Genomic DNA, 13,926 nt, shown 5'->3' with positions numbered 1-13,926 from the left:
AATGCTCGAAGGTTCTTGGAAGAGCATTCAGAAGATTAACTGCTTTATCTTCATCTTCCAATCGCACATCAATATTCTCCAGATCATCAACGACCTTACTGAATTCTGCAAGTTGCTCCTCTATGGTTCTTGAATCTGTCATCTTGGACGAATAGAGTTGTTGCTTCAAACACAACCTATGATCCAACGATCTCATCATGTACAGAGATCTCATCATGTACAGAGATGTACATCATGTCTAGTGTTGCTTCAAACACCTTAAAGCTATTATTTCATTTAAAACTGGTATATGAGCCCCTCACTCGTTGACTTGAATCATTTAAAACTAAGTTTTATTTTTGTTGCCTACTCAATAGGAGACTTTTCTAAAGTCTCAGCCTCCAAAACTCTATGTAAAATAGATTGAAAAAGAGTTAGGGTGAGATTATCATCCTAGGTGTAAGTCATTTGTTCTTTTTTTTTTGGAGTTTCTTCGCCATTTGCAAATGGGGTTGGTCAGATTTTCGTTCGAGTAAGTTTTATTACTTCTCTGAAGTTGTAAGGGCGTGTGTAGCATTGTTATTTCGTTCGTAAACTTAGTTTTAGTTCTTTGGAATGAGATCAGAGACGAGGAAGACTTGTTTCCTCTTACATTTAAATGTACTTGAAAGGTTTGGTGAGTGGTTTACATCATTGAAAAAATATAAACTTGGCATTATTTTCTTCTGGTTTTTGCCTATGATAGTTTTACTTGTATTTCAACTGCAAACTAAGTAAGTGTTGGATAAAAACAAAAATGGGACCCATCCACACGCTGAAAAGAAGGGTCAATGTTTTCATATACCATATATTGAGGAAGAATGTCTTCCACCTTCACTAAAGCTCCATAAATTGCTCCAATGCACCAACCATGTTTCTTGTCCTTTCTTCCTTCATTCATTATAAAATGATTGCAAAATGTGCAGCAAAACACAACTCACCAAGAATCAAACGGTGAAGAAAGAATTCAGGACGAGAAAGAGAGAAAGCCACGGGTACTACCATGAAGAGAGAAACATCACCGAGAGGTGAAAGACACTGTGTAGTAGAAACTGTGAGTGTGCAAAAGAGAGTTTTTTTGTATACCATCTGAGAGGGTGAGATTTATTGAGAGATCCTCAGAGAGTGAGAGAAACACTGTAATCCTACTTTCATAATGGAGATAATTTTCTGGACTAGGTCTCGTGATTTTTTTCGAGAGGATTTTCCACGTTAAAATTTCCGGTGTTATTTTTTCCTACGCATACACTTTTATTTTTACGCTTCCGCATAGTGCCCATTTTGGGTTAGCAGAGGAGGGAACAAATACCGCTGTTTCCCAACAGTGGTATCAGAGCCACCAGTTCGAAAAAAAAGTTAGAATCTTGTGAAACTCAAGATGGAAGGAGACATGTTCAAGCTAACTGCGGATAATTACTCCTAGTGGAAGCCAATGATGGAAGATCATCTATACTGCAAGGATTTGTATGAGCCGATCACAAATCCGGAAATTCCAGAAGGGAAGACCGAAAAAGATTGGGAGATTCTGAATCGTAAAATAGTGGTTATGATTCGGAAATACATCGACAAAAGCTTGTTTGAGCATGTATCGACTTATACCGATGCGTATGAGTTATGGACAAAGCTTGAATCTATGATTCAAAAGAAGACTCTGAGAAATAAAGCTGACCTTGTCAGGCGACTCATAAAGTTGGAGTATTCTGACGACCAGAATATGATCCAGCATCTTTACACCTTCAAAGGGATGGTGAACCAATTAATAAAGGTAGATATGAAGATAGATGACGAGTTACAAGCTCTTCTACTCCTTAGTTCTCTACCGGAGAGTTGGGACACATTGGTGGTCACTCTTAGTAACTCAACACCAAATGGAAAGCTCAGGCTGGATAACATTACAGACAGTTTGCTGAATGAAGAGTCCAGAAGGAAAGAAAGAGGAATGAGTAGTCACTCAGAAGCCAACGTTGTTAAGAATAGAGGAAGAAGTGAACACAAAAGTAAAGGAAAACGTGAAAAGTCATGAGAAGATTCAAGTCTCGTTCCAAAGGTTTGACATGCTTTTATTGTGGAAACGATGGCCACAAGAAGCAAGAATGTAGATTCCTAAAAAGAGATCAGAAGAATGGAACTATACACCCTGATGTGATAGATCCCAAAATGAAGTTGGAAGAAAAGACCACAACAGTGGTGGTATCAAATGATGAGAATGTGTTCCTTATCATTGAGGTAAACTATCTAAATATTGCTTTTGATGACTGTACTTGGATAGTAGATACCGGAGCATCTTTCCATGTTACTCCTCACAAGGGATTCTTCTCATCCTATAAAAAAGGAGACTTTGGAATAGTGAAGATGGATAATCATGTCACAAGCAAAATTGAGGGCATAGGAGAAGTGACTTTGACGACAGAAAATGGAAACAAACTTGTGCTGAAGGAGGTAAGACATGTGCCAGAAATGCGACTAAACCTTATCTCAGTCGGTAAGCTAGATGATGCTCGAATGAACAACCAGTTTGGAGATGGAAAATGGAAACTTAGCCGAGGAAGCATGATTGTTGCTCGTGGCAAAAAGGAAGACACTTTGTATGTCATACAAGGAAAGATATGCAAAGGAGAGACAAATGTTGCTCAAGAAGAAAGTAAGGAGTTGTGGCACAAAAGACTAGGCCACATGAGCGAGAAAGGATTAGAAATCCTTGCGAAAGATCATCTCCAGAGTATAAAAGGACAACCACTTGAATTATGTGAAGACTACCTAGCAGGTAAGCAACACAGAGTATCTTTCCATAAACATGATAATAGAAAAAGAAGAGAGCATATTTTGGATCTTGTGTATTCAGATGTTTGGTCAACATTCGAAAGGTCCCTTGGTGGTGCTCAATATTTTGTTACCTTCATTAATGACCACTCTAGAAAATTGTGGGTCTATCCTTTGAAGAGAAAAGATCAAGTTCTACGAATCTTCAAGGAGTTTCATGCCTCAATTGAACGTGAAACTGGTAGAAAGTTGAAATGCTTGAGAAGTGATAATGGTGGAGAGTATAGAGGTCCATTCGAGCACTATTGCAAGACTCATGGGATTAGACATGAGAAAGTACCTCCCAAGACACCTCAAATGAATGGTGTAGCTGAAAAATTCAACAGAACGATTGCCGAGAAGGTCAGAAGCATGTTGTCTCACGCAAAACATCCCAAGTCATTCTGGGGGGAAGTCGTGTTAATAACAACTCATTTGATCAACTTATCACCATCAAGACCATTAAACGGTAAGATACTATAAGAAGTATGGTCCGGTAAAAAGGCCTCATATCGCAACTTGAGAGTCTTCGGATGTAAGGCATCGGTTCACATTCCGAAAGATGAAAGAGCAAAGCTCGATGCTAAGGCGAAAGAGTGCATATACCTTGGTTCTCCAAGAGATGAATTTGGTTTCAGATTGTGGGATCCTGCAAACAGAAAGATTGTTTGAAGCAGAGATGTGGTGTTCTTTGAAGATCAGACAATCCAAGACATCAAGAAAGTGGAGAAACCAACACTTAAGCTGATAAGTGATCAAAGCCCTATTGTGATGAACAACTTAGGGGGAGAGACCCGTCAAGCTGAGACAAATCAAGAGTTACAACTTGATGAGATGGCTGAAGAAGTAGATCAACCTAATCTAACAGTAGAAGATCAATCAATTGAGAATGCTCCGCAACAAACCCAATTGAGGCGATCAACAAGGCAGAAGCAACCGTCAAGAAGGTATTTTTCAGATGAATATGTTAATTTTACTGATGAAGGTGAACCTCAAAGCTTTGTAGAAGCAATGGAGATGAAAGACAAAGACAAATGGTTGCAAGCCATTGAAGAAGAGATGCAATCCTTAAAGGAAAATCAGACTTATGATTTGGTAGAATTACCAAAAGAAAGAAGAGCATTGCAGAACAAATGGGTGTTCAAGCTCAAGAATGAAGAGAACAACCCAAGCCCAAGGTACAAAGCATGAATTGTCGTAAAGGGGTGCAACCAGAAGAAAGGAATAGACTTTGATGAAATATTCTCACCAGTAGTGAAGATGACATCCATTAGAGCGATTCTCAGTCTGGCAGCAACACTAGACCTGGAGATTGAACAACTGGACGTCAAAACAGCATTCTTACATGGAGCCTAGAGGAAGAAATTTACATGAAGCAACCAGAGGGTTTTGAAGAACCATGCAAAGAACACTTTGTGTGTCGTCTAAAGAAAAGTCTCTATGGTCTGAAGCAAGCTCCAAGACAATGATACAAGAAATTTGATTCCTTCATGGTCCAACATAATTTCAAGAAGACCTCCGCAGACCATTGCGTGTTTGTGAAGCATTATGAAAATGGTGAGTCCATTATACTTGTCTGGTATGTTGATGATATGTTAATTGTAGGGAAGGACAAAATTAAAATAGCTGCTCTCAAAAAGGCATTGAGTCAGTCTTTTGCCATGAAAGACCTGGGTGTAGTGAAGAAGATACTTGGAATGAAAATCTCCAGAGATCGTTCTAGAAGAATGCTATGGGTATCTCAAGAAGATTACATTGAGAAGATTCTCAAAAGGTTCAACATGCACAATGCCAAATCTGCTCGTGTTCCAATTGCTGGACATTTCAAACTCAGCAAGTTGCAATGTCCAAAGAATGAAGAAGAAAAAGTAGAAATGAACAAGGTACTCTACTCTTCTGCCGTGGGTAGCCTTATGTATGCAATGGTTTGTACAAGGCCAGATATTGGCTATGCTGTAGGAGTTGTGAGCAGATTCCTGTCAAATCTAGGAAATGAGCATTGGAAAGCTGTTAAGTGGATACTAAGGTATCTAAGAGGATTTGTCAAAAGAAGCTTGTGTTTTGGCAATGGAGATCTAAAGCTAATCGGATATTCAGACTCAGACATGGCTAGAGATGTCGATTCAAGAAAGTCAACATCAGGTTATCTGATTACTTTTGCAGGGGGAGCTGTTTCTTAGCAGTCAAAGCTACAAAAATGTGTGACATTGTCTACTGCTGAAGCAGAGTATGTAGCGGTGACTGAAGCCTCTAAAGAGATGCTATGGATGAAGAATTTCCTAACTGAATTAGGACATGATCAAGATGATTATGTGGTGAATTGTGATAATCAAAGTACCATTCATCTAACCAAGAACCCCATGTTCCATTCACGCTCGAAGCATATCGACGTCCGATATCATTGGATACGAGAAGCATTGGATGAGAAGAAATTGAAGATAGAGAAAATTCATACAGACTTAAATTGGTCTGACATGATGACTAAGTCAATACCAACCAAGAAGGTTGAAGATTGTTGTCAAGGTGCTGGTGTCGTGGTACCTTCCAACTAAAGACAGGATGCAATGATGGAATGAAGGATGGAATACCCATTTTGAGTTTTATGGGGGAGTTTTGTTGGATAAAAACAAAAATGGGACCCATCCACACGCTGAAAAGAAGGGTCAATGTTTTCATATACCATATATTGAGGAAGAATGTCTTCCACCTTCACTAAAGCTCCATAAATTGCTCCAATGCACCAACCATGTTTCTTGTCCTTTCTTCCTTCATTCATTATAAAATGATTGCAAAATGTGCAGCAAAACACAACTCACCAAGAATCAAACGGTGAAGAAAGAATTCAGGAGGAGAAAGAGAGAAAGCCACGGGTACTACCGTGAAGAGAGAAACATCACCGAGAGGTGAAAGACACTGTGTAGTAGAAACTGTGAGTGTGCAAAAGAGAGTTTTTTTGTATACCATCCGAGAGGGTGAGATTTATTGAGAGATCCTCAGAGAGTGAGAGAAACACTGTAATCCTACTTTCATAATGGAGATAATTTTCTGGACTAGGTCTCGTGATTTTTTCCGAGAGGATTTTCCACGTTAAAATTTCCGGTGTTATTTTTTCCTACGCATACACTTTTATTGTTACGCTTCCGCATAGTGCCCATTTTGGGTTAGCAGAGGAAGGAACAAATACCGTTGTTTCCCAACACTAAGAAACATGGGTAAAGGAACAATGCCACCCAAAATCAATGAAATGACATCTTGTGATCACTGAAAGGAAATAATTACATTGATTTATTCTTCAACTTACTTTTACTTATAAGATTCCATTTTATCCTAACGATTTGCTCTACACCAACGTTTTACTAAAAAAAACATAGAAAAATATTAATAAATAAAATAGGTTTTATTCAATAGGTATTTTTTTAATTCTTTAAAAAACATTAGAATCTTCGGTTAATATTCTATTTTGACGTGAACAAATATAAACTTAGTAAATGATCTTTGACATTTATTTTAGACAAGTCATGCTTGTGGTGTAAATTGGCATGATTTTTGCATTCATGATTAATATTTTTTTTTATGTTAAAAAGAAGGTATGTTGGCTCTATCCATAGAGTTTTTCTTTTTTGGGTGTTTTAGTTATATGAACTTTTTGAACATGTTTTTTTTATGAACTTTTTAACTCCAATCCATGTGAATCATGGGCTAAATTGAGAGGTCTAGGTTAAATTGAGAGATCTGTTCACATTTCATGGGTATTGTATTTCTAATAATAAGTTATTTTTTCAAAGATTCATCATAGTAGTATTAGAATCAATGGTTCATCTTGATTATTAATTCAAATGAGTACAATATTATGAATAAAAAAATTGAAAATATTATGGTAACTATGATTCTAAGTCTAGATTGGATAAATATGAGTAATTTTAACACTTTATAAGAAAGAAAATTGGTAAACCTATTTTGTTATGATTTTTGGTTAGAAATGAAATCAATCTCTTATGTGTTAGGTGGATTGAATTCATTTTTCATCTCTCATTAGGACTGTATCTATGAATCTTTCTTAATAAAAGACCTATCAAAAACTCAATGTGAAATCTTTTATTAGATTTGTCTAAACTCAGACCAACGAGTATAAATCTGTAGACATTTAAATTGTTCCTTCCTCCTTGTGTATACGGGTATAGATTGCATGGCTAAACATGAAACTTCAATTCAGCATGTAACTTGTTAGTATTTGAGCTTTTTCAATGCTTATGCATACTCACTTGTTAGCAGATTCTAGTGGTTCTGTATTGGAACTTGATTTTCTTGTTCTATTCCATAATTTGCTATGAATCAACAAGAAATGTCATTCGCCTTTTAGCGGTTGTCTGTTCTGCCACGTACCATGCTGAATGGTAAGAGACTAAGACTTGCATTATTGTTCTATATAGAGTCATCAAAATCACAAAAACACTCATCTTCATTGCCATGAACTTTGCATTTCTTTGGATCCAGTCACTTTTCACCACTTCCCTAATGAAACTGGGTGAAAGCTACTTAGTTTTCGAGCATATATGTGAATTATAATACCTTGGTGTCCTCAAGAACAATGTCCGGACAAGGACACATTTTGCCTTTGTAGTTTCGTATACCAGATTCTGGAACCAAACGTGCAACACAAGAAAGTCACAAAAAGACAAAAGTCTTCTACCAATTAATATGTGAGACATAAATCAAACGGGTTTCTATTTCACGTGGCCTTATACAACGAAACAAATGGCCCTTGTTTGGTCACACATTAAAAAGTTGCTAATTCTAGACCATAGAAATAATCTTTTAGGACCCCCGTTTAGCTTGGACTCAGTGACATAAAGTAGGACTCACGATGTTCAATCCAAAATTATATATGTATATCGTATTTTACTTCTTTTCAACTTGTCACTACAGTCATAAATTCTCTTTTACTAATACTTTAGTTTGATTTGTTTAACGTGGTTATATATATAACATGGATCTAAATTAGCTTCAACTATTAAATCTTCCTTAAAAATAATATAGATAATATTAAAAGTCTCACATGTTCACAATATATAAATATAAATGGATATAAATTTTAAAAATTAAATTCGATTTAAAATCCGTTTTTTAAGATTATATCGGAATCATAGTTAATGTGGATCTAGATTAAAACTCAATGTGAATGAATTATTTGGCACCATGGCATGCATGATTGGAAAAGGACAAATAAATAATGGGGTTGAAAAATAAAATAAAACACTGAAGATTACGTGACGCAGTGTGCATTCTTCTCCTTGTCCACAAGAATTCATTCAAGGAACATGCATGTGATTCAAGATGACGAGTTGTCATGAAGGCCACTAACTCAACTAACCCTACCAGGCTCTATATATAACACTTATTTAAGAAACCAAGCCTTACTCTTAGAATCATAAAATTTAGCTTCTGAAAATGTGCAAAGGCGTGGAAGGGAAAAAGCTTGGTGGCTCATGCAGAAGCTTACCACCTGAAGGGAATTCTTCATTTGCTGCAACAAGAGGTTGTTCAACATCTTGTGAGCTGTGTGGTTTGCAAGCTTCATTGTATTGTCAGGCAGATGATGCATATTTGTGCAGAAAATGTGACGAATGGGTTCACAGAGCCAATTTTTTGGCCCTTAGACATGTGAGGAGCTTTTTGTGCAAAACATGTCAGAACCTTACACACAGATATCTGATCGGAATCTCAGCAGAGATCCTTCTTCCAGTAAGATGGATTGTGCAGAAACAGAACCTTCCTAACAGCACCACCGATGAATTTTGTTCAAGAACGATTAGGAGACCTTTAATCTTTCTCTAGTTTTAGATGGTGTTGGTTTCTTTATGACAATATATGTTCGAAAACCAAATTGCTGCAATGACATATTTAATAGTTGTATATGTAGTCTTCAAATATATAATATTATCAGTAGTCACTCATACATTATGGTAGCAAAATTATAAACTTCACATATTGTTTTAAAATGATGAAAAAAAATTCTCAGCTACCACGGGGTAATAATAATTAATGGGATTTATGCAGTTGCCGGACAAAAACCTTGTACAACTTCTTCGGTTTCTCGATAAAAAAAAAAACATGATCTACATTCCACACTTTTGTCTATGAAGGTGTGGGAGAAGAATTCAAGCTAAACTTGACCTACTTTTAATTTTTAAGATTTATACTTGTAAAAAAGAAGTATGTTAGAACACTATGGATTATCAGAAAATAATATAAGTTTAAATTTAATTTATATTCGAATTTTATAACATAAGATGAAACAAAACTAAATTTGGAATTGAAACCATTAAATGAGTATATCTACTTATATATTTATGAAGTTGAATCAATTTATGACTAACGTGAATAAGTATTTTAGCTTGAATTTATTCTTTAAAATTTCATTATCCTTTTGGAGATAATATAACTAAGAAATTGGAAACCTGAGATGACATTTTCTCTTAAGCCAATTGTTTTATTTTAATTTCTCTCACTCATGTATATGTATATGTATATTGTAACCTCCCAAAAAATATAGCATAAAATCATATAATAGAATAATCACATATTAACAATATTACAGTTCAGTTCTGAGATTAAGTAGTACAATTCTGGCCGAACGGTCTTACCAAAATACTGCAGAATTTAAACTTTACAGAAATATTGACTAGATTGAACGGTTTTCAAAATTACCTACACCGAACGGTTCTACAAAACTAGAAGCAAAATAATAATCGAACGGTCCTAAGGTTCGGTCTTCCCTTCCACTTCTTCCAGCAACTCTTCTCCTTCTGCTCACATCCACACGGATGATCATTGCAACAGAAAACGACAACAGAAAGGACCAAACAGACAAGACAAGAAATAGGGTAAGCTTATGTAACTTAATTAATGGAACAAACATATATATATTTACCAATTAATCTGCTTCAATGAACTGACCCTTAAGAGTTCAAACCGAACACTACAAAGCCTAGGCCGAATACTAAGACTCTAGGCCGAACACCATTTAATGAGACCGAATACTGTTTGACACCGAATACTAATAACAAACCGAATACTATGAAGAAACCGAGAGATAGAAAGATGTTGAGTACTAATAATACTTAGTTTTTAGTCTTAAGACAGAAAACTGAAGAGACCGAGTGCTAGTCTGAGACCGAGCACTGTAGAAACCGAACATTATTGAGTTTGGCCGAACGCTCTTATTTTAAAAAATGGTAATGATAGATTACTGAGACGAGACCGAGCGCTTGGTTTAAGACCGAGCACCACTTAGACCGAGTGTCGGGTTTAAGACCGAACACTACTTAGCTTATAGAATGAAGAATTAAATAATGATACAAATAATGGATTTTTAAGGGAAGATAAATATACTAGTATATGTGTAAGTAATATTGAATACCAAATACAAGGAGACAACTACATTTAGACAGACACTTATTTACAAGTATACTAAGATAAAATCGATCGGTCATCAACTGAAATTCTCCCCAAAGGAAGGATCTAGTACAGACCGAATGCTCAAAGGAAAAACCGAACGGTCAATAATGACTTTTGGTGACAACCACAGGATTACACAGAGAACTACAAACTTAAGATCAAACCTTATATCAACCTAGTTCCTCATCATTTATACTCAAACACTCATACAGCCAAAAATGCAGTAACAACTATACTTCATATTCATTCAACAATCAATCAACATGCAACCATTCTAAACAAGAATCTTAATCAAATTATATAAGCTTCCCTTACCTCTAAAACGTGACTGACGCTCACAGGTGCAGAATACTGGTTCACCACTACAATTTCTTCTACCATTAGAATTCACTGATTACAAAACTAGACCAAAATAAAGGACCAAAATACTATCAGAATCACATATAGAAAAGTGATCAACCCATGCAACCAGAACTTGGTTTGCATGTGCCAAAAAACCACACGGCTGAGTAAGGAATGAACTTACCAGCTTAAACCCAAAACTTGATCGGTGCAAAGCGTAGCTCTTAGCACTAGGAATACTCAGGCGTGGTCTGAATGATGATCGAAAGAAGAAAAGAGTAAGATTTCTTAGAGAGAAGTAGGAGGTTTGTAGAGAGAATGAGGAGAGAATGAAAACTCAAAAGGTTAAAGATGAAGGGTGCATGCAGAAAAGTGGCGTGAAATTTGAAAACTTAAGTTTTACTCCTACCGTCAAAACCGATCGACCACTCAGCTGCTCACACCTGTCTTTCACTTTCTGATTTTCAGATACCCCTTCACTGACACATGTAATCCACTAAGCTGGGGTTTTCAGTGTCTGACATATATATATATATATATATATATATATATATATATATATATATATTTGAGTAATTAGGGGTTAAAAGCTATTGGGCTGAATTGGGCCGTGATTAACTTTTCACTAATCCCAAGCCCATAGCGAAAACTATAAATACAGATCCAGGGTGAGTGGTAGATAGGTTGCATTTACTGCATATTTATTACTGTTTGAGAAAAACGTCATAGCTCTCAACTGACTTTGGCATCGGAGAATCTTTCGCAGGTCTCCCACCCGCGAGCTGAAGAGAAGATTGAGGAGCGAGTACGGAGAATCCGACGTACGAAACACGAGCAGGTGAAGACGTGGAGACGTTGGACGAACACAACCATTCACATCCGAAACATATTTATTAATAGATGCTCCAAACAACCACTAATAATGTGTTTTATGTTTAGTTGGAACAATTCAAAACATTGCAATCTGACTAACTCATCTTAAATTCAAAATATTTTTAATTCTAAAATTATGAATTCTAATTCTATGTTGTTGACTTTTAAAGGTGGATTTTAGGTAGGGTTAACTTTTAAAGACCAATTGATTCTTTAATTTTTTTAATTATAGTTATTTAACGGCAACCAAATCAATACTAATGTATTTCTGTTTTTAAAATCATGTAATTTGGCCTCTACTTAACTATCGATGATATAAAATTTATTTTTAATATTAGTTTTAATTTGTGTAAATTTGGTGGCCGACATTAATGACAATAATTTCAAAAATAATCTCTGAAATTATTTATATTCAATAAATACAAATAAAAAAATTATAATAAATGAAGAAAATAAGTGTAAATAAATGTATATGAAGGAGATAAATATATAGATGAAAGAAATAGATATTAATGAAGAAGATAAAAAGAAAAATCTGGATGAAAGCAGTGAAGATAAAAATGAAATGAAGGAAATGAAGAGAATAATGTAGATGAAAGATTTGTGTGTGAATGAAGAAGATAAATATGAGTGAAGGAATTGAAAGGAGATTCATAAACGTAAATGAATGGATAATAAAATTTATATAGAAAGTGAGAGAATAAATTTATTAATAATGAAATTTGTTTAAATATATACTATCATTAGATTGAAAATCATTTAGAATTTATACTCTCACTGATATAATTTAAATAATACAAATATTAAAAAAAATATGATAAACTAATGTTAGTTTTAATTATTTTAGTTAGTATTTGTTTTATGAACATTAATCTTATTTATTTTTAATATTTTCTAAATTAATATTAATTTATTTATGTTTAATACTTATTTAATTTAATATTCTATTGAGTTATTTATTTTAATATTTATATTAATTAATATCGACTTTATTTATTTATTTTTAATATTCATTTGAATTATTTTTGTTAAACCAATACTAATATAAATATTCATTTATAAACAAAAATTAAAAATAATTTTACACTTTTTAACTTTCTTATTTGAAAAAAAGAATCTTTTATATGGTGTTAAGACTTACTAAGTTGACTTTAACGATGTTGTGATCAACACAAACTAAATTTATATTCTTTTCAGAGTTTTTTAAAGAAAATTAAATAAATCACACACTAAAAAGGTTGGTCCAACGGCCTAGTATGTGGTTTGTGCTTACCATTTGGAGGAAATCCAAAAAACAATTGCAACAATTTGTAAAAATGTCATAATGGTGACTTCAACTCAAAATTTAATGCAATAATTTTTTTTATCTTTTTATTTGTCATTTTTATTTAGTGTTGGAGACTAACTCACACTATGTCATTGTTGAATATTATTTTGAATTGTCTTGAGTTTAACATAATTTTTGGGATGAAATTTATTTAAATTTGAATTATAAAATTTTTAAAAAAATTTTATTTAAAAAAAGATAATTAAGTGAGCAAGTAAATCAACTCGTTTAACTCACTAATTCGTGGTAAGTCGAGCCAAATTTAAATTTTTCTAATTCGCTAATAAATAAATCAGGTTAAACTAAGTTATTAAGTGATCAACTTGTGATTGATCGAGTCCGTGAGTTTGACAAGTTATAATCATCATTCTCCACTTTACAAGAAAGTCTATTTTTTTTTTATTGAAGTTTGATTGTAGTACATCTTAATTTGTCTCATTGATGTAAGTTGTAGCTTGTAGCAATTCAAATGTTTGCTATGGTCTATTTCTTGAACATTGAATCACTAAAATTGCAGAATAACTTTTGATAATATATTAAAAATTTAAATAAATCATATAATTAAATTATATATATGTAATTGAATAGTTTATATGAAATAATAAATATAATTTTAATCAGATAATGCATCTGAAATAATCTATTTTTTTTATCAGCAACTGAAAGTAATCTAATGATCTTAATTTCAATTATTTTTTATTACTTTAATTAATATTTTTCATGTTCAATTTGAATCAATTATGGCTAATGGTAAAGACAGAAAAAGGAAAACCTAAAAGTGTAAAAATCTAAAAATAATATTTTGTTTTGCAAAACCTACAACCAAAGCCACGTTTGCAGACTAAAATACATTCACTTTTAATTATTAACAAAGACAAACATCCTTTCCATGCTTAAATCGATTTATTTTTTTTAATTTCTTATATACTTTTATTATTCTTAATTTAAAGGCTATACTCATTTATTTAAATAGTAAAACAAAAACAAAAAAATATATTAAACTACCTAATTATTCAATGAAAAAAGTATTAAGCTAAAGTTACTGAAAATCAGGTAGGACATAAATAATGTTTATCTATTATTTGACATAAAAATACATTCAATTTGAT

The 13,926-nt window shown here is 33.7% G+C and overlaps 1 protein-coding gene across 1 annotated transcript; it reads left to right on the top strand.

Annotated features, from left to right (window-relative positions):
- The first annotated feature begins 8,251 nt into the window (after positions 1–8,251).
- LOC148193108 (B-box domain protein 30-like) lies at positions 8,252–8,752 on the top strand. Its single transcript, XM_088098080.1, has one exon. It carries the CDS (start codon positions 8,266–8,268, stop codon positions 8,650–8,652), a length of 387 nt encoding a protein of 128 aa, XP_087954206.1. The 5' UTR covers positions 8,252–8,265; the 3' UTR covers positions 8,653–8,752.
- Positions 8,753–13,926: the final 5,174 nt, after the last annotated feature.

Source organism: Vigna umbellata, chromosome 9, assembly GCF_029865625.1.
Source record: "Vigna umbellata cultivar VRB3 chromosome 9, Vumbellata_1.0, whole genome shotgun sequence".
In the NCBI taxonomy this organism is placed as follows: Eukaryota; Viridiplantae; Streptophyta; class Magnoliopsida; order Fabales; family Fabaceae; genus Vigna; species Vigna umbellata.
Note: the sequence above shows the minus strand (reverse complement) of the source record. Positions and strands in the feature narration are given on the sequence as shown.

What these genes read in the sequence shown, in the direction of transcription:
- LOC148193108 (XM_088098080.1), top strand. Translation starts at nt 8,266, where the DNA reads ATGTGCAAAGGCGTGGAAGGGAAAAAGCTTGGTGGCTCATGCAGAAGC.